A 21,132-nucleotide genomic window follows, 5' to 3' on the forward strand; every position below is an offset into this window, starting at 1 on the left:
AAGTCGCGAATTGGAATAGGCTTGGGAAAGCCCGAGTTAAGTCCAGGCTTAACAATCCATTAGCCAAACTCTAGGTGGTTCACCACGAAAATTTGATCGCGACACAATCCATACTCTCTTTTTTTGTGATGATTTTCTGATGGATGCATGCAGATCAAAGATGATATAAAAAGACCAGTGCACTATGCTTTGATAAAGTTTCTACAGCACAAGGACCTAGCAGTCAGGGTATGATGCCTAACTGAAAATTCATAGAAATGAAATGTCCCATACTTTTTTTTAATGATTTGACAAAATCTTTAATCAACTGTATCAGGGTACTTTCTAATATCTGAAGTTGTTTGTCTAATATGGCAGTTGGCAGCTTGTAGGTCCTTGTGTTCACACGTTAAAGATGCAAACTTCTTGCAAAGTGAATTCACTGATCTCGTTGCAATCTGCTTTAATCCTTTATTAGTTATATTTATTGACAAATAGGACTCTCTATTATTACGTTCACTTTCATTTTACTTAACAAAAAATGAAAAGAAGAAGAAGAAGAAATTGGATGATTCCTCATAGGCCCTGGAATCGATTGAGAAGGTAGGATTCAAAGATATGCAAAATAATTATGGATTTCAAAAATTCAAATATTGATATCGATATCGATATCGATAAGACAAGTTTCAAATTTCATGTAAAATTTGAACGGATTTTAAGACTACTCACCCTTTCAATGATTTCAATAAAATTTTGTCGGCCGAGTATATATTAATAGGGTCTTAGCCGTCACTTTGGTACGGCCCACCAAAAAGAGAAGTCTCGATACGGTCAATACTGCGATTCGCAAGTGCCAACCCCAGGGGTCAAATTTAATTTCGAAAAGCAAAAGAAAAAAAGAAAAAAGACGAACGAAAAGAATATCACGATAAGATTTCAATGATTTCTTCTGTCGACTGTCGCCATCTTCTTTTTTGGACTAAGAAACGACGAGGAGGATCAGTAGTTGATCCAGAACCAATGACAAAGCTGGAGGCAGAGGTGAATAAGACGAGATAAAGCACATCCAGCTCGCCATCATCGAAGGGAGACGATGGCTTCAGACCCTTCCTCGACCATGCTTCAACCCGCTCATCATGAAGAAGACGGAGAAGGAGGAGGACGAGGAGGACGAGGAGATGGCTCCATCACGAGGAGGCTCAAATGGTGGCAAAGGACGCTGTACTTGCAAGAAGACAAGAGGCAAGTGCTGTTCTCGATGCCCATCATCCTGACCAGCCTCTCCTACTACGACATCCCCTTGGCCTCTGTCTTGTTCACCGGCCACCTCGGCGAGCTCGAGCTCGCCGGCGCCACCCTTGCCAACTCCTGGACCACTGTCACCGACTTCACCTTCATGGTAAACCGTCCACTACGGCAACTTCTGCTTTCCCTCTGTTCTCTTTAAATATAATATACATATAAAGTATCTGACTTTAGTTACTTTTTTCCTAGTATAAGAAAAGGAAAGATATTCAACTTTGATGTACATAAAGCCAAAGCTACATGGCCTTAAAATATTAGGAAACGGAAAAATAAAACAGAAAAAAAGAAAAAGGGAAAATGCATAAGATTTAGGATACACAGATTATTATTACATTTCGTTGGAGTCCCATTTTGCTCCTATAGCTTTGCCCTCTCTCATAATCACCATTTGAATCCTGTGGATGGGAACTCGGTAGTAAACTTGATCATAGGCGCGGCTATCGTGTAGTCCCTTGAGGCCCGAAGATCTATGTTGGGCGGACTTGAAAGGGAGCAGCCCTCCAAAATGCTTGGCTCATATCCCGATATGGCTCGAACTAAGCAATAGCCCGAACGCCACTAAGTACACATTGTAAGAGTTTTCCTAATGTGAACTAAATTAATTGATATTGTAATTTACTGTTTTACGGTTACCGTAAAACAGGGTTGGTCTAAAGTGAGATAGAATGTTTCTTAATTAGTCTAATATGGGCTAGTTAGTGTGGGCCGAGTTGAGCCTAGCCCATAATGAGAGGGACTGGCTGAAAACTCTATAAATGATGCTCAAGTCTCTCCTTTAACCCTAATTCTCACCTGTATCCTCACCTAAGGGGCGTTTACCTAACGCTACACGTGAGGGGGGCCACCTCATTGAGCCAGTGATACAAAGGGTAATAGAGGAGAATGACTTGATACGTGGATCCTCTTTATATGTGGGTAATCCCTTTTTTCTGCTTCCGCTTTATGTTCGATGGATCCAGGTGCATTAATCTTTCTACTCAATTATGCATGTTCTTGTTCTGGTTATGGAGATCTTGGGGTTGCGCAATTTACGTCTAACATGTGGTATCAGAGCATCCATAACCCTAGAACTTGAACGCAATTGGTTTTGCCCTAATTTGTATGGATTTGCCATAATTTGTATGGATCTACCCTAATTTGTATGGATTCGCCCTAATTAGTATGTATTTTTCCCTAATTTATGATTTTTGAGACTTTTTGTTCAATAAAAATTAAATTAAATAACAAATTTGGATTGGGCTCGACGAGATGAGCAAGACGGTTGGCGGCGCGTCGCCGGAGGAGGCAGCACGCGCCCCCATGCGCGGCTATGCGCCGCCTGGGCGTCGAACGCGCACCGCGCGTGAGATCCACGTGCCGCGCACTCAGGCGGCGCGTGTGGGCGCGTGAAGACTCCGATCGATGCGTGGCTAGCGGCGTTGGACTCATATAGTGATTTCCTATCTCGTGGTATATTTATTTTATATGTTTGATGGTTTTATTGATGTGAAATTGCATATGAAACCCTAAATACGTGTATTTTAAATAAATTTTTGCGTATTTTTCCTTATATTTTTCTGTGATTTTGAAAATACAAGTGTTGAGTTATAGGTATATTATTACATAATCATTATAAGGTGTGATTCATCAATAAAAATAAAACTTTATTGTGAACTAAAGCTGACTTAATGAGATACAACCATTATGAGATAGTATTTGAGCTATGTATTGAGCTGATGAGAAATAGTAAATGTTATGAAATTTTTGTTACTCAAGCATACTCCTTGACACGCTAATAATCTTTGAATGATGGACGTCTTAAGAACTTGTGATCAAACTGATTGTACTGATTAATATATCTGATGTATGTGGGTAATGCATGTCGATTAAGTTACTGCATATTGTACATGAACTCATCTGGTTACTTATTAATGTCTATCAAGTTGAATATTTTTATGGTTAAGGAGTATGATAATATTTATGCAGAGTAATAGTATCTACTGTTATAGTTTAGATATTTAGTTCTGTGGTTTGACTCAATTTATAGGCCACTGGTTGAAGTAATGATATTTGTTACTTAAAATTGATTAATAAATCAGTTGTTGGCCTTAGAGTCATTTTTGCCTTATGAACTCATGAGTCGATTTGGTATACCCTGTATTACTATTGATGTTAATTTGTGAGAAATATTTTAGATCAACATTCTTTTTATGTTATTATGGTAATATGTAATTGGGGTGCATAAGAGATGTTTTATTCTCTATTATGAGAAGTTTCTTGTGTTACTGTGATCAATGATCTCATTGGAATCTATCTTTCAAGTTCGCTATATATATATAATTAGTATGATTAATTTTTTAATGAATAAAGTAATGTAATTAGCATGATAGGTGATTTTGGTGATATGCTACCCCTATTACTAAAGTTAAAATCACATGAATATGGTGTATGTGAGGTGTAAAGTTTATATCCCTAGTATGAGAGAATTTCAATGATTCAATTGAGTAGTGACCGCCAAAGTGGTACGCTTGATTGGATTTGAGAAATTTCGGTCTCATATGATAATTGAGATGTCTCCTCGTCTAATGCGTAGTCATATTCCCAAAGGAGGTGATTATGTATTAGTTCACGGAGGGATACATGATAATGTGGTGGAGGAGTGATTGATTCTAATGATTCATATGCCCAAAGGTGATGAATTCACGGAAAATTGGAATATATTCTCATAACCGCTATCATGTGGGGAGTGTACAACTGCATGTCATGTATTCTGCCCAAAGATGATTATATGATTATGCGTATAACTCTCTGGATGTGTACTTGTACGTCAAGTTATATGGTACTCACATGATGCTTATTATATACATTGCTTGTTTTTCAGTCACATTTTCTATACTTAATAACTCCAATATTATTGAGGTTTTTACTGCTTCAAATTTTAAGTTGTGGACATATGATTTGTTGCTTGAAAAAAGAGCAATTGAATTTGCTTACTGTCCATGAAGCGTTCCATTCTAGAACACTTGAAAAGAGATTTGCCTACGGACTGCACTGTTATAAGATTATGGAAGTCTTAGTTGCTTGAAATTATGTGTTGTTTGATATTGAAATTAGGACACATCTGCAAAGATTATGTTTAAATCCTAATGACATATACATCTCGTATATGGTTAAAATATTGTTTTCAAAAATTTTCTATTTAAGGAAAATGACCGAGATAAAGAATAAAACAATTACAATTAGTCTTAAAAGGTTGTCAGGCTTAACAACGGTTATGAGTATTTTGGCAAGTATGACAATGCGAAATAGCTTAAAAGGTCATTTGTCAAATACTTAGTAGATTCTGGGGTGGTAATTTAATTACTATACCTGAAAATCCTGACAAAGAGATTTGGCCGAAAGGCATAAATGCACCATATTGAATATGATGATAAGTATGATTAGTAAGACTAATTTATATGATTTTTTGTGGGCTGATATTATGAAAGCAACTTTTCACATACAAAATGTGTCTCTTATCAAAGTTGTTTCATAAACTTCTTTTGAGTTATAGATTGGACATAAATTACTTAACTCTTATTAAAATTAAGAGGTGGTTATCTAATCCAATATTAGATGCGTTGGAATTTACATTCACTCGGAATTATTTTGTATCTTACATAGAATGTTAAAGGGGTATTGATTTTAAGACCCTAAAGAAAGTACGAGAATTATGAAATCACATACTCTAAAGTTTCTAAAGATTGACGTAATTGTAAAAGATAGCTGCTTTCAGACTATTAAAGATAATAGTATGATGGAGGTTATTATGTTTTTGTCTTTACCTATACAGATAATTATGGAATCTCCTGTACCATAGATTAAATTTGTTGAGATTCAAGGTACTATTATTGATATAGGTTATAATAAAATTTCTTAAACCTCTCAAGTGCAGAATGAAGTGGTGGTAATTTTATTAAGGAGATTTGTTGGGGAAAGATGATCAGTTATTTCATTAGATTATATAGTCTATTTGTGATAGCATGACTATAATATCCACTACATGGTTGATTTAGCAACATAAATAAATGTTGTTTCTTATCCTCAATCAAGTATGTGATTAGATGCCATAAAATGCGATATACAATATATGAAACATGTTTGTAAACTTACTGACTTGTCTAAAGATCACAAGTTTATTAGTTGCAAATTGGCGTACAAAACTAAAAGAATTTCAAAGAAATATTGTGGAATTTAAAGCCAACTTGGTAACTAAAGTTTTCACTCTGAAAGATGGGTGGATTGTTTATAGTAAAGAAATAACTATTTCTTTAAAAGATTCTTTCAGAGTGAATGCGGCATTAATAGTTTATTTATTTATTTATTTATTTATTTATATATGGAGTTATGTCAAATAGATACAAAATCTATATTGTTAAATTGGAGAATTTTGCAATAAATGTTTCGAGTAAACTTGTGTGTAGACTGAAAAAGACTTATTTATAGTCTTAAGCAAGTTTCCAGACAATATTATTAAAGTTTCATAGTGTTGTTATTTTTTGTTCAATTGGGAACAAAGTAATTCAATATACTGTAAGGTCGGTGGGAGGAAATTTATTTTTTCTCATACTCTATGTACATGATTTTTGTTTACAAGTAGTGACCTTGAGGCATCTTTTGCACTAAGGTTTGTAAGAATTGTTCTTGTCATATATATTGGATTTTATATTAGATTTTCTTGGAGGACATTTGCTGATCGTATTTTGGAAATATTCAATATACATCATTGCAAGCTAGGAATTGCTCCTGTTGTTAAGGGTGATAGACTGAATCTATCACATTGTCCTTATTTAGATATTGAGAAAATCTAATTAAAGGGAGTACCTTATGTCAGTGCACTTAAAAGTATAATGTATGCTCGAATTTGCACTAAACTAAATGTTGTCTTTGTCACGGGACTTCTAGGAAGATATCGGTCAAATCTAAGACATGATCACTGGGTTGCTATTAAGAAGGTTTTAAGGTACTTAAAGAAGACAAGAGATTATATGCTAATTTATAGATATGTTTAATTCTTGTAGTTAGTAGAGTATTTAGATGTAAACTTTGCTGGCTGTTTTGATGACATGCAATCAATAACGGAATACATATTTATGTTAACAGTAAGTGCAGTAAATAAAGTTCTATATCATCTTCTACTATGTAAGCAGTGTTAGTAATATTCTTTTAGGCTGTTACTTGGGTTTTTAGGCTCCAGAACCTCATAAAGAAGTTGATCGTTTTAATTTTATGGATAGATCCATACGATTGTATTGAGATAACAAATTTGTAGTATTATTTATTTACTACAGGTCTCAATGGGTCTAAATATATGGTGGTCAAAATTTTTTACCAAAAGCAAATGATACAGAAAGATGACATTTTAATATAATATATTTTCACAGATGATGTGATTGCAGATCCACTAACTAAAGGCCTACGCCCGTGTGTATTTGAGTAACATATCGTTAACATGAGCCTAGGAGCATCATGAGATGATGTTATTTAGTGGGAGCTATGTTGACTTTACTCTGATAAATGTTTCATTTGTGTTCGTTACACTTTGTAACGGTTTGATATGTATCAACTTTTGCATTCAATAAAATATTTTTGAATGTATTGTTATTATGTTGAATACATATTGATAAAGTCTCAAGTGATTGTATAAACCTTGAGTGAAGGCTAGGGGCATCCGGGCATCCGGTTATTAGCCTTGTGCATATGTCTTGTAATACATAAAGAAATGTTAACCATAAGGACAAGATATATGTGGGCTCATTAGAACCATAAAGCATTCTCTAGTGGCACAAGTTTTTGTGACACCTAAGGTAAGAGAATGGTAACTGACAAATGGGATCTCTCTATGAGAGATGTTATCCATTTACCACACTACCATATTGAATATATATCAATAAAGTTGAGAACATTCGTGACCATGGAAGGCTCTGTGTGTATACATGCAGTTACCACCATGATTTGGTTTTTAAGACTTTATGGGATAGGATTGACTATTAAGAATTATCTCTGGATCAAATGTGCGCACATACGGTACGATTTCAATTAATATAGTTCAAGTGGGAGAATGTAAGAGTTTTCCTAATGTGGACTAAATTAATTGATATTGTAATTTATTGTTTTTATGGTTACCGTAAAACAAGGTTGGTCTAAAGTGAGATAGAAGGTTTCTTAATTAGTCTAATATGGGCTGGCTAGTGTGAGCCGAGTTGAGCCTGGCTCGTAATGAGAGACACTGGCTAGAAACTCTATAAATAGTGCTCAAGTCTCTCCTCTAATCCTAATTCTCACATGTATCCTCACCTAAGGGGCGTTTACCTAATGCTACACATGAGGGGGGCCGCCTCATTGAGCCAGTGATACGGAGGGCAATAGAAGAGAATGACTTGATGCGTGGATCTCCTTTATATGTGGGTAATCCCTTTTTCTGCTTCTGCTTTATGTTCGATGGATCCAGGTGCATTAATCTTTCTACTCAATTATGCATGTTCTTGTTCTGGTTATGAAGATCTTGGGGTTGCGCAATTTGCGTCTAACACACATTTCTTTAAAATAGCCTTGGCAGACTTGGATCGCAAAGTTTAAGCTGACCAACAACTTGATCGATAGCCTTTCACTTAAGCATGTATATGCCTCTCGGCAAAGAGGCTTTCCTCCTATTTGGTGTTTCTTGATAGGTCTTTTAGATGATCTATCGATAGATGTTATTTGTATGTAAAAATTTTTCTAGCCGATTACAGCAATATAGATGCAATCAAAAGAGTCCACATGTGCTTTTATCATTCTACTTATTTGCCACTAATAATGACTGGCTAGTGCTGTATCCTAAAAATAGAAGTTAAGCTGTTCACGAGAGAAAAGTAAGGACATTACCATCTCATTTTGAGTAAAAATATACAAATAAATATTTTGATCATTGAGATAAGGTGACCAGCAACTTGGTTAAATTAATAGAGAAATCATCATGATGGGAACCAGTCAGCTAGCATACAAACAAAATAACAATAGCGATGAGACTTTAGATAGTAAAAGAATCTTAGTGTCGCTGAAGAACTTAACAAGAATTGAATAACATGAGGAAGGAAAATTCTTGCAGCACATGGAAATAGCCAGGCATGTGATTGTTGCTCGTGCATATACTTAGCCTGCTTTTGGTTTCTTTTTCCACTTCTTGTAATCCTTGATTTGGAAAATTTCCATATTTGGAGTTGAAGTACCATGATTTTCTTAAATAAGGGTTTAAAGTAGATATTATTTCAAATAAAATTATGGAGTACCATCATTTTTGCAAATAAGAGTACGGAGTGGACTTTATTTTAAATAAGAACTTAAAGTGATCACATCAATTTCAAATAAGAGCATGAATTCATTGTTTGATGAATGACAATTTTCCTTTTTTCTATTTTTTTCTTTACAAACTAAAAAATTAAACTAAAAAAATAAAATAAAAAAACACATGGGAGGAGGGCTCCCTTCCATTTGTGGCCACCGCCCCATCATCGGTGGGGTAGTGGCGATGGCTGGTGGGGTCGGCGATGCCTAGGTGAGGATCAACGACCCTTGCTAACTAGAGGCAAGGACTAGCAGACCCTTGTTAGAGACAAGAAGGGTGGCTACCCATTTTCAAATTTGAGCAAGGATCGCCAGCCCTTGTGCAAGCCCTTGCACAAAGTTGAGGCAAGGAGGTGTCAATGACCTTGCCAGCCATCATTGCCACCCCATCAGCGATGGGGCGGCAGCCACAAGCCGGGAGGGAGCCCTCTAGCCTTTGTTTTTGTTTTAATTTCTTTAATTTTTTTGAATTTTTAATCTAATTTAATTTAAATTTAAATTTTATTAGGATGAAAATATCCCTAATTGGTCGAAATTTTTTGTCGCCCAATGATCGGCAAGGCTAGGCTCTTATTTGAAATAATCATAATCACATCAAGCACTTATTTGAGATTAATCTAGCTACTTAAGGCTCTTAATTGAAACAAGATCTATTTCAAATCTTTATTTGAAAAAATCATAGTACTTCGAGCTCTTATTTGGAATTTTTTTTCCTTTGATTTTTATATTGTTTCGCCAGCGGCCGCCTGATGAATGCGTATCCAATCTGTTCTTTACTTCCTTTCAGAAATTTTTCCAGAAAGAGCAGGCTGGGCTCACCCAGGACAACGAAGTGTACCATCCACATTTCACCAGAAATATTTTGCAACAGATATCAGTGTTATTACTAATGTTTTGATGAATTTTTTTTCCCACATAAACATTGGAGTAGTGGCCCCATCGTCGGCTTTATATTCTCAAACGAAGGGTAACCTTTAGGTAGGATACTTTTTCCATTGCTCGCAAAGCTGAGAGTTCAACTTCTCATCGAGTAAATTGTGGAGACTCAACACGTGACAATAATCGCATACCAAAGATCAATCCAGCTTGACATTCTGAACTCGGAAAGTATGATATCATAATGGTAAAGTAGATTTCATAGATCGATAGCTACAGACAAGAAACAATAGAGGGCTACATAGACTGTGCAATGACATGGAAGTTTTATAATTAACGCGTCGGTGGAAATGACTAAGAGTCGATCTGAGTGTTACTATGAAATGACTACTCTACATGCATGATGGCACATTTCATGCAAATTGTGTATACTTAGTTTTTTCACTCTCTTTTCTTCTTAGACTGGCTCGAGTGGAGCACTTGAAACACTATGCGGACAAGGATTTGGTGCGAAGTTATATCGAACATTGGGAATTCATCTGCAAGCTTCCTGCATTGTTTTATTGTTCTTCTCCACCCTAATCTCCATATTTTGGTTCTACACCGAGCCTGTATTGATCCTGCTTCATCAAGATTCGCAAATAACGGCAGCTCTCTACATAAAATTCATGCTCCCGGGAATTTTTGCGTACGGGTTTCTGCAGACGTAAGGTATTGTATTATCACCGGTGATGTTGTCGGTTGTTCCGTTTGTTATTCACATAGGCATTGTGCATGCCTTGGACCACTGGACGATGCTTGGTTTCAAGGGAGCTCCTTTTGTGGCTTCAATTTCTTTCTGGCTATCAGTTCTTTTTTCGGCCATTTATGTGACTTGTTCAAAGCGATGCAAGAATTCGTGGGAAGGAATTTCGTTCGAGTCATTCAGCTACATCTTCACTAATTTGAGATTGGCATTGCTTTCAGCTGCAATGGTTTGGTACGTGAGCTTCCAGAATTATTATCTGTCATTTGTCATGTTGAACTCGTCATCAATGCTTAATACTTCTAGTGACTTATCTGCCTATGGTTATTTTGTTAACTAGAAAGAAGTCAAAGCATGACTCTTTTCTCACATAATTAATCTTCTGATGGTTTATGTCACATTGAGATCTAATTTTCAAGTTCATATTCTGCTGAAGGAGCATGTGGAATGAATAGTTTGACTGTTCATTTCATCATCCTAATGTGTCCTAAATATATTCGACAAGTTGATAATCTTCTGATGAAAATGTTCAATATGCCAATTGATGTTCTTCTCCGATTGACTGCCCTCATCAGCTTGGAATACAGGGCCTTCGAGATTCTGGTTTTCCTAGCAGGACAAATGAAGAACTCCGAAACAACTACTTCCTTGATTGCAATGTGGTTGGTATCTCTGTCGCGTATCTTGTAATGCTTCTGCATTTCTTGTTGCAGAAGGATAAAACTATCATTCTCACTTCTCGTGTCTGTTCTTTGCTTTGAAATTTTTCGTGTGAACACAGAAACTATTGCTTACATGATTACATACGGACTCAGTGCTGCGGGAAGGGTTGTAAGCACACTTGTTGCCTTTGTTGTCATCTTACTTCCTCTCACGGCTTGGTGTTTTGAGTTTCATTTTTATTAATCTGCTAAAAGAGGCAGGGTTGCGCAGCACAAGGGTGTCCAATGAGTTGGGAGCCGGCAATGCTGACTAAGCAAAGAACGTAATGGTCGTGACGCTTAAGCTCTCTATCTTGCTAGCAGTAGCATTTGTACTGGCCTTAGCCTTTGGACACGACGTTTGGGCGGGCCTGTTCAGCGACAGCACCTCCATCATAGCAGAATTCGGCTCGATGACGCCCCTGCTTGCCATCTCCATCACGGTTGATTCTGTCCATGGGTCTCATCAGGTACAATTGTTGCAGAATGTGAACGAAGAGCATACCCCAAGCTCATTCTAACTTGCTTCCTATCTTCTTCAGGTCACTGACCGACGAGAGCCAACTTTTTGTCGAGTCAGGGGTGGCTCAGGGATGCGGGTGGCAACATCTGGCCGTACGTCAACTTCGTGACGTTCTACTGCATTGAGGTTCCGATCGCAGTCCTTCTTGGGTTCAAGTTGAATCTAGATGTCAAGGTGAAAGCAACCTTTGGATGAGCACTCCTCTGAATAGTGAATGGTCCTGCTTTGAAACTTCAGATTCATCAACTCAACTTTGTGATCTGTTTCTTGCGCAGGGTTTGTGGATAGGCCTAATCTGCGGTCTCTCCTCGCAAACTGTCACTCTCCTGGTGATCACTCTGCGGACAAAGTGGAGCAGAATGGATCTCTCGGTCGACATGGATAAGGAAGATCCTCGTATCCCATGGTCAAACACATGTAACCTAGCAAATTTCCAAAACAGTCATTTATTTTCTTCCCTTGCATGATTAGAGCATCAAGGCCTAGCAAACGACATTTTCACTCAAGTCGAACGTGTATGTTAAAAGCAAAGAAACCATTCGAAATCAATGCACCGTGGCTATGGATATGGGCATCTGGTATGCACAATATGTTGGTCTAGTTGACAGATTTTAATTTATTATTGCTACATAACATGTCAAAGAAAAATAAAATGACAGAACGAGGTATTAGTGAGTATCCTACGTGATTTATGCACAGAGTCATCGAGCTCCCTAGTTTCTCTTCCGTGTTTCTATGACTACAGATGATGAAAGACTTAGAATGGGGCACATTTTCTCTTTTGTTTACAACCGAGCTCTCTAAATGAATTCTGACTGCTATAGCAAAGGATGCAAAGAACAGTTAAAATTGTTTGCTGTACAGGAAGAGCGATCAGTAAGCATCTTACTCGTTGACTACCTGACAAGAGAAACAACTCCCTTTGCTTAGGAGAAAATATTGGGTGGTCCGGGACCTCCACGTCAGCGTGGTCCCCGGCCACTCACGAGGTGCCATGTGGAGGGGTGGGCCCACTTGGTGTCTTCTGCCTTCTTCCCCTCTCTCTCCTCTTCGTAGCTTGCCGACACCCTCTCTCCTCCTAGCCTGCACGCTCTCTCTCCTGCCAGAGCATTTATTGCGGCTTAAACTTTTCTCTTTCCTTCGTTTGAGGAAGAAAACGGCCGCTCGTTCCTCTGTCCCTCTCCATTTGTTTCCTTTCGAAATTTTGAATCTGAAGTTTTCTCTATCTCTCCGCGCTCGTTGCTGCTCCACCGTGCATCAAGCTTTGTTCCCCGCCGTCACCGACGAACACATTACGGCCGCCCTACTTCGGTGCTCGCTCGCTTCCTTCTTCGGGCTTGTTGGTGCTCCGTCGTTCATTCCGGCGTTCCCGGGATCGCAGATGCAGCACGCGGAGGAGAAGCAGGCCTCTTCGAGCTCCCCTCAACGTCGGCGAGCATCGCCCGCCGAGCGAGACCCCCACACACGGAAGGCTCGGAGGCGAGGTTGCTGGAGAAGAAAGGTTGAGGCCCTCCGCCTCCGCTGGTCGCTTCCATCGCCCCCTACCCCGACGCTAACACCGCCGACGCTCCTCCGCTTCCCTCTCGCGACGTCCGCTCTCGCTCTCTCTCTCCCTCTCCACAAAGTCGTGCCTCTCTTCCAGCGAAACGCGACACCGACGACCCTCCACCTCCGCCTCCGCCGTTGACTCCGTCGCCCTCAACTCGACGCCGACGCCGACGCCTACGCCTACGCCGCCTCCTCCCTTGAACCCGACTCTGATGCCGACGCCCCTCCGCCTCCCTCTCGCGACCTCTAGTCCGCTTTTCTTCTTGTTCCCTCGCCTTTGGCCTCCAAATGCTGATGTTTCCGAGCCTTCCGTGTGTCAGGGTAGGGGGCAATGGAAGCGACCAGCGGAGACGGAGGGGCTCAACCTTTCTTCTCCAGCAACCTCGCCTCCGAGCCTTCCGTGTGTGGGGTCTCGCTCGGCGGGCAACGCTCACCGACGTTGAGGGGAGCTCGAAGAGGCCTGCTTCTCCTCCGCGTGCTGCATCTGCGATCCCGGGAACGCCGGAACAAACGATGGAGCACCAACGAGCCCGAAGAAGGAAGCGAGCGAGCACCGAAGTAGGGGCGGCCGTAATGTGGTTCGTCGGCGACGGCAGGGGAACATCCACTTGATGCACGGTGGAGCAGCAACGATCATGAGAGATAGAGAAAATTTCAGATTCAAAATTTCGAAAGGAAACAAATGGAGAGGGACAGAGGAATGAGCGGTCGTTTTCTTCCTCAAACGAAGGAAAGAGAAAAGTTTAAGCCGCAATAAATGCTCTGACAGGAGAGAGAGAGCGTGCAGGCTAGGAGGAGAGAGGGTGTCGGCAGGCTACGAAGAGGAGAGAGAGGGGAAGAAGGCAGAAGACACCAAGTGGGCCCACCCTTCCACATGGCACCTCGTGAGTGGCCGGGGACCACGCTGACGTGGAGGTCCCAGACCACCCAATATTTTCTCCTTTGCTTAGAGTAGGGAGACAATGAAAATCCGAGCTTCAGACTGTAAGTATAGCCAAAAGTTTGTAAGCTTAGGCAGTGGCCGGATTGTTGACCTACACATACCAATCTAGACATTTCAATCAACTATAGTCTAGATGCCTATTTCAACCAACTATAGACTATAGAACGCCCAACCTAGCAAATACTGCATGACATATGACCAAATTTTGACATCGAAATTATTGGGTTCTTCAGGTCAAGACTCATGTGATAGAGGAACGCAATAATAACAGCAGCTAGACTGGCCTCATTAATGGTGCAGTTCAGACGCATTACCTATCCAGCAAAAGAATGCTAAGAAGACTGCAATTGAAATCAGAAGTTACAATCAATGTCGGCGCACATGTCAATCGGTGTAGTGACTAGGGGTGAGCATGGTTCCCGGGTTACCCGGGAACCGGAACCGAATCAGAGGAGGGTCCGGTTCGGTTCCCGGTTCCAAGGGAACCACGGTTCCTTTTTTCTGGGAACCGGAACCGGAACCAGTTTTGGAGCCGGTTAGGGCTCCAAAAGAAGAAGACGATCTCCATTCGTATTGTTTGCAAAACTGATTCAAACCTCACACACACACGGTCGCGCCACTCGACGCCGCTCTGAGTCTCGCCGCCGGACGCCGCTCGCCCTCGAGGCCGCCGCCACTGGTGCTTTCACCGTGTCCTCGCCGTCGTGGTGTCCGATCCCGAGGTCCGTCCATGGAGGCAGAGCGGCGGCGAGAGTGGCGGCTCCCAGGGCGGCCCTAGTTGAGGCGAGGCCTCGGGACCGCGCAGGCCGGGGGACGGCGGCGCGCGGTGCGGCGGAGGAGGAGGCAGGGGCGGCGCGGTCGTGCTGGGTGCTGAGCGTTGATCGAGCTGAGGACATCCAAGCCGAGGCTCGAGCCATGGCATGCGCCGCCAATGCCACCGTTTACTCTTCCGAGCTCCTCTCTCGCCCTATCAAGGTCTCTCTCTCTACTGATGACTAAGCTGTAATTTATGCTAGATGTTATGTCCTTATGAGCGTATTTGGTGAGCTTACGTGCGTAGATTTTGAATTTCGCTGGGGAGATTGAATCTTGGTTCATTTGGTTGATTGAGTGGAATTAAATTTCTCTAGGCGGTGGGGAGCTATGTAGCACGGACACTCTCCGGAAGCCTCCGTGTCGTGTCCGACACTATGACATGTGTCCGACATGCTCCGACACGTCCCGACACGCTCCGACACACGGTCAACGAGTGTCGAAAAATCCGATACGTGGTCAACTCTTTTCCGACACGTTCCGACACGCGAGTCCAAAATTCCGACACGTGATTCCGACACGCGCGGGGTCAATTTTAAAAATTTATAATACTTAAGGGATCAAAATATAAATATACACTAAAGAAGTAATAAAATTGCTATAAATATACACACATGGGGTCAATTTTTATTTTTTCAGTTTTGTTTTTTAGAATTGTTTTATTTTTTTTTTAAAGAGTCTTTTACTATGAAAGAAGAAATAAAAAATGCTATATATGATAAATAAATAATTTTAAAAATATCATTTCAGCGTTTTTCTTTAAACAATGTTTTTTTCCTCTAAGTTTTGTGTATTATTGTAACAAATTAAAATAATGAATAATATTATTTAATATTTTTCGTGTAAATTAATTCTATACTATTTTTATTATTATTAAAAATATATATATATATTTAATATATAACGTGTCGGAACGTGTCGAAATTTTCTATTTTTAAGAAATGACGTGTCGGCGTGTCGTGTCGTGTCGTGTCGTGTCGCGTGTTGCGTGTCCGTGTCGGTGCTACATAGGTGGGGAGAACGCTGGAGATATTGGTCTCGCTAGGTTCTTTCGCGATTAAGCTGTTGTTGGATCAAAGCAATGGACAAATTGATCAGAATAAGAGGAAGCGAGGTGCTGAGTTGAGAAGAATTTTTACGAGATTGGGGCCGACTTTCGTTAAAATAGGGCAGGGGCTGTCGACAAGGCCCGATCTCTGCCCTCCCAAGTACTTGGAGGAGCTCTCTGAACTTCAGGTACTCCTTCATCTCTGAACATGTGCATCCGTGCGCTTCGAGATTGCACTTAACTCTCATAGAGACATGTTACTATGGCACTGCTCGATTCTTCGATTCCTTATAAGAATCGATCGACCTGAATTCTAGTGCATGCATGAGTAATGCATTTATGTCAATTCAGATGGAAGATTGCATTAGAATCGAGAGGGCATTTTTGTTTACATGGTTAGCATATTATTTTTGTTGAGTTCGTACATCTCAAATCATTAAATTGGGGTTTCTACATCTCGTTTGTTTGTACGATAATATTCAGGATAATAGAGGAAGACTATGGAGAGAGAGAGAGAGAGCAAGTTTTCTAATGGTTTATTGCCTTTATTTTTACCACAACAGGATGCTCTGCCCACATTCCCAGACACCGAAGCATTTGCCTCCATTGAGAAAGAGTTGGGGCTGACCCTTGATTCAATTTTCTCGTCTATATCCCCTTCTCCAATAGCTCCAATAGCTGCAGCAAGTTTAGGGCAAGTTTACAAAGCGCGGCTGAGATATTCTAATCAATTAGTTGCTGTAAAAGTGCAAGGATCAGGTATTGAAGAAGCTATAGGACTAGACTTCTACCTGATAAGAGGTCTTGGAATTCTCATCAATAAATACGTCGACATAATTACCAGTGATGTTGTTGCTCTTATTGATGAATTTGCTCGAAGAGTTTTCAGGAGCTCAACTACATGCAGGTTAGCTTCCTTATGAACCTAGGGTATCGATAGATGCTCGCACTACCGTTCAAATTTGGCCTTTAACTCGAAGGTGTACTTGCTTCTTAAGATGTATAGTTAGTTCAAAAGATCTCTTTGCGATTGTGTGATTTGGTAAGCCCTTCTATAAGATTTTTGTTAGGCTTGATTGTTAATTTTGACAGGTGTCTGCAGGAGGGGCAGAATGCAAGGAGGTTTAAGAAGTTGTACGCTGACAAGGCAGATGTCCTTGTCCCTGATATTTTTTGGGATTATACAAGTGGCAAAGTGTTAACAATGGAATGGGTGGATGGAATCAAACTAAATGAGCAGGAAGCAATTGAGAGACAAGGTTTAAAAGTTCTGGATTTGGTGAATGCAGCATTCGGCCCGAGACTCGCAGTTTTGCTTGAGTATGGATATTTTCATGCAGATCCTCATCCTGGTAATCTTTTGGTGACACCTGATGGTAAACTTGCTTTTCTTGATTCTGGGATGATGAGTGAGACCCCGGAGGACGAGAGGCTTGCTATAATCGGTCATGTGGTTCATCTCGTTAATCGGGATTACGAAGCTATGGCTTGTGACTACTATGCTCTAGATTTTCTTGCACCTGATGTGGATCTAGCGCCAATTGTGCCAGCTCTTTGGAACTTTTTTGATGATGCGCTTAATGCAACTGTTAGTGAACTGAACTTCAAAACCTTAGTTGATGGCTTGGGCGCTATTTTGTATCAGTATCCTTTCAATGGTGATTTGTGCCTCTATTGATTTTTCTGCATCTGCATTCTGCTTTTAATGGACCTTGAACTCAAGCTGTGCCTCTTTCAGCTACCTTTCCTCTTTGGAAACTTTTTATTGGTTTTGATTATGTATGTCCAAATTCTTGGATATGTTTGCTAAGATGTGGGAAGTTACCATAGAGTAGGCACATACGTTATAGTTCAAATCAAATCTAAAAAAAAAAGAAAAAAAAAAGAACATGTTGGAACCTGGGGCAAACCTTGGAACCGTAACAAGGTAGGTTGGGTTCTGGCTGACGGGCAGGTTAGGGTTCAAAAAATGAAACCCGCACCGGGGCAGGTTCCGGGTTCAGGTTCTTGGGCCCAGACGGAACCGAACCTAACCTCGAACCGCTCACCCCTAGTAGTGACCCATCAATGCTACACCAGTGGACTGACAGACGAATGAATTCCTATCAAGACCTACCCAGAAAATTTACTTTGGCTCCCAGCCCTGAAAGTCCATTTTGAACATCAGTCAAAAGCAATGACAAAGAAGACAATAGTAAAGACAACACAATAACGGATAAACAAGAACATTAGTTGTATACAATTGCAGGAATTTTTTTTTTTTTTTCACTCACATATCCAAGAGTGAAGAATTTGAGCTTGTCCTACGAAGACCCCAATACCATCCGAAGAGATTGAAGGAAAGAGCATAAGCTACGGATGTCTGCGTGGGGACATACGCTCTCTCTCTGTCTGAGTGTGCGTATGTGGGCAATACATTATCTCTTTCATCCACGTAACACGAATCGAATGACCATGTCCATGTAATTTAGACTCTTTCGGAATCAAATCATCACTCTCTCAAAATAGTAATTTACAAAATTACAGGATAATTACTAGTGAAGACATGCTCAAGCTATGAAGTGTGAAAGGATTCATCTTGTGAGGTTAAGAGATTTCAAATCATATGATTGATCATGTCCATGTGAAAAAAGAAAAAGGTAAAAAGAAAGGAAGAAATCAGAAATTTAAAAAAATTACCAAAATCTTTCATATTAGTGTCGATCATGCCATCTGTAATGATTAGCGCTGTCTAAATCATCATGTCAATGATTTTAGGACAAAATTAGCCAAAAAGACTAAATTGATGAATAATCAAAAAGTTTAATACTAAATTGGCAACATGTTAAAAGATTTATGATTGAATTAGTACAATTAAAGGTTTATAACTAAATTAGTACAAGTGTAATAAAATTAAATTGACTAAATTAAAAGGTTTATAGTTGAATTGATACAAATGTAATATGTTTAGAACTTTTTGGTAATTTTCCCTCATTTTATCTATAGGAGAACTTCACAAATGAGTATCTTTCCTAAGCAGTAAGTTGCTTCTAGCCACAATCCTCAATATGAATGATGCACCTTTGAAGCAGTAACATCTCTTAAAACAAAATAATCCCCCTTTAAAGTAGTAATATCCTTATAGTTAATAAATCGATTAATTGTTTTTTTTGGTAAAGGATAAAACAATTAATTGTTGATTCTTGACATTTGTGATTATACTCACTCTCGATCAATTGCGACCAAAATCTAATTGTGGTAGCATACGATGTTATCATCAATACAAAACAATGTTCGTTAATTACACTCTTTTGTGTTTGTAAAATAAGCCTTGGCTTTGTAATTACCCATAAATCCGTAAATATCTATAAATCTTAAAGGTTGTGAATTATCTTTTGGATCTATGAATTACCACAATGTAAATTTGGAAAAACTTCATTATCACCGGTCATTTCTGCACATGGTGTGGGGTGTCGTTTTGCGGATGGACAGGGACTTGGGATGGACCTATCTTTCTCCAAGTAAATAGCAGCCAAAATAAGAGGTAGGTGGTGGGCGAGCTGGTCCATTTTGAAGTCATTTGAAACATCCCTAAGACCACCATAATGTGGAATTTGGGGTGGATTTGTGGACAAATACCATGATCATGGCATCATTGATATGGCTCATGTTAAGCCAAAATTGTCTAATCACTTCTAAGTTTATCATGTGGATGTCAATTCCGTCCTAAACTTTTTAAATTTGTCAATTTAGTCCCAAACTTTTGCTCGAAATTTCACCTTTTGTGAGAAATCGCTGATGTAATGATGTGCCACATAAGGAAGCTAAAGATGACTAGATCACTACGTTAGCAATTTCTGATAAAAGTTGACCAAAAGAACTACATTGGAGTTTTGCCCAAGATATAGAAAAGTTTAGGACTAAATTGGTATCCATAAAATAAATTTAGGACCGATCGGATAATTTTCCCTCAATTTATCATCCTTTGCTCCAATTTTTTCATGAGAGAAACCCAAAAATATCTTAAAATTTCTTTTGTAATTCATTAATACCCAAACGTTATGTTGGATTTTTCACTGCCTTTATAGATGGAACCGTGACTATATATTTCTTCCTCTTCTTCTTCTTCTTCTTGGATTTTTCACGGCCTTTATAATTGGAACTGTGACTATATATTTCTTCTTCATGAAAATTCGTCAACCGGGAAAACAGTCTTAACTGTCAATAAATATTAATTAGCCTTAGCTGTCAATCTTGGTATGATCAATATTGCGATTCGCACAAATATTAATTAGCCTTAGCTGTCAATCTTGGTATGATCAATATCGCGATTCGCACATTCCAATTCCAGGCATTGAATTTACTGTCCAGAAGCAAAGAACACAACAAAAAGAATACCTAAGGAATTTCCAATATTTCTTTACTTTAATCCAATTTTCAATGCCACCACGTACTTTTAAAATGTTCAATATGGTTTGAGAAGCAATTATATGAAAATATTTAATATCATTTTTCCATTAATTCGAATTTGCTTATGTGGCTTCTATTGCATTAAGTTTGAACAGTGAACGATAAAAAAAAAGTTACATGTGAATTATCCAAATGAGATATTTATTTTAAATTAGGATAAAATAATAATCCATGTCCAACACACGTGTTAACACTTATTTTTTCTTTTCCTTTTCTAAGGAATATAAATAAAAACATAGACATATTGGCTAATCATTATTGAAAATCCAACTCGGCATTTGAGCAAGTCATCAGGTAGCGTCTGATTTGTCATTTGAGCAAATAGACGGGCTATGTCAAACATTTACATGATAGTTTAGCATCCACGTTGAATAAAGTTTTAGAAATGATATTGGAAATTTGGCTAAAAGTTAAGAGGCGGTTTGTATTATTTTTGCCCTTTATCCCATGCCGTCCATTTGACCGGGTCTACTGTACTCACATCATGTGGCCCACATAGATAAAGATCTCACGACAAGGTTTCATATGATTTCTTCTGTCGCCGTCTTCTTTAGACTAATATGGGGAATCCTAAAGAAACAGAGAAACGACAAGGAGATCAGTACTCGATCCACAACCAGACACAAAGCTGGAGGTGATGGCGAATAAGAGAAGATAAGCACGTCCGGGTTGCCGTCATCGAAAGGAGAAGATGACTTCAGATCATTCCTTGCCCCTGCTTCAACCTGCTCTTCATGAAGAAGAAGGAGGAGGAGGAGGAGGAGAACCCTCCATCGCAAGGAGACTCACATGGTGGCAAAAGGTGTTGGACGTGGAAGAAGCCAAGAAACAAGTGCTGTTCTCGATGCCCATGATCCT

General features: G+C 39.5%; 1 protein-coding gene and 1 pseudogene across 1 annotated transcript; both read left to right on the forward strand.

Moving 5' to 3' along the window:
- Window positions 1-1,072: 1,072 nt before the first annotated feature.
- On the forward strand, window positions 1,073-13,633 carry LOC120294320 (annotated as a pseudogene).
- Window positions 13,634-14,879: 1,246 nt separating this feature from the next.
- On the forward strand, window positions 14,880-17,503 carry LOC104435349 (protein ACTIVITY OF BC1 COMPLEX KINASE 3, chloroplastic). Its single transcript, XM_039314364.1, is given in 6 exon segments — window positions 14,880-14,939; window positions 15,095-15,097; window positions 15,789-16,013; window positions 16,389-16,707; window positions 16,710-16,732; window positions 16,928-17,503. Coding segments are annotated over 6 exon segments (1,206 nt in total).
- The last annotated feature ends 3,629 nt before the right edge of the window (window positions 17,504-21,132 follow it).

Source organism: Eucalyptus grandis, chromosome 6, assembly GCF_016545825.1.
Source record: "Eucalyptus grandis isolate ANBG69807.140 chromosome 6, ASM1654582v1, whole genome shotgun sequence".
NCBI classification, from domain to species: Eukaryota; Viridiplantae; Streptophyta; class Magnoliopsida; order Myrtales; family Myrtaceae; genus Eucalyptus; species Eucalyptus grandis.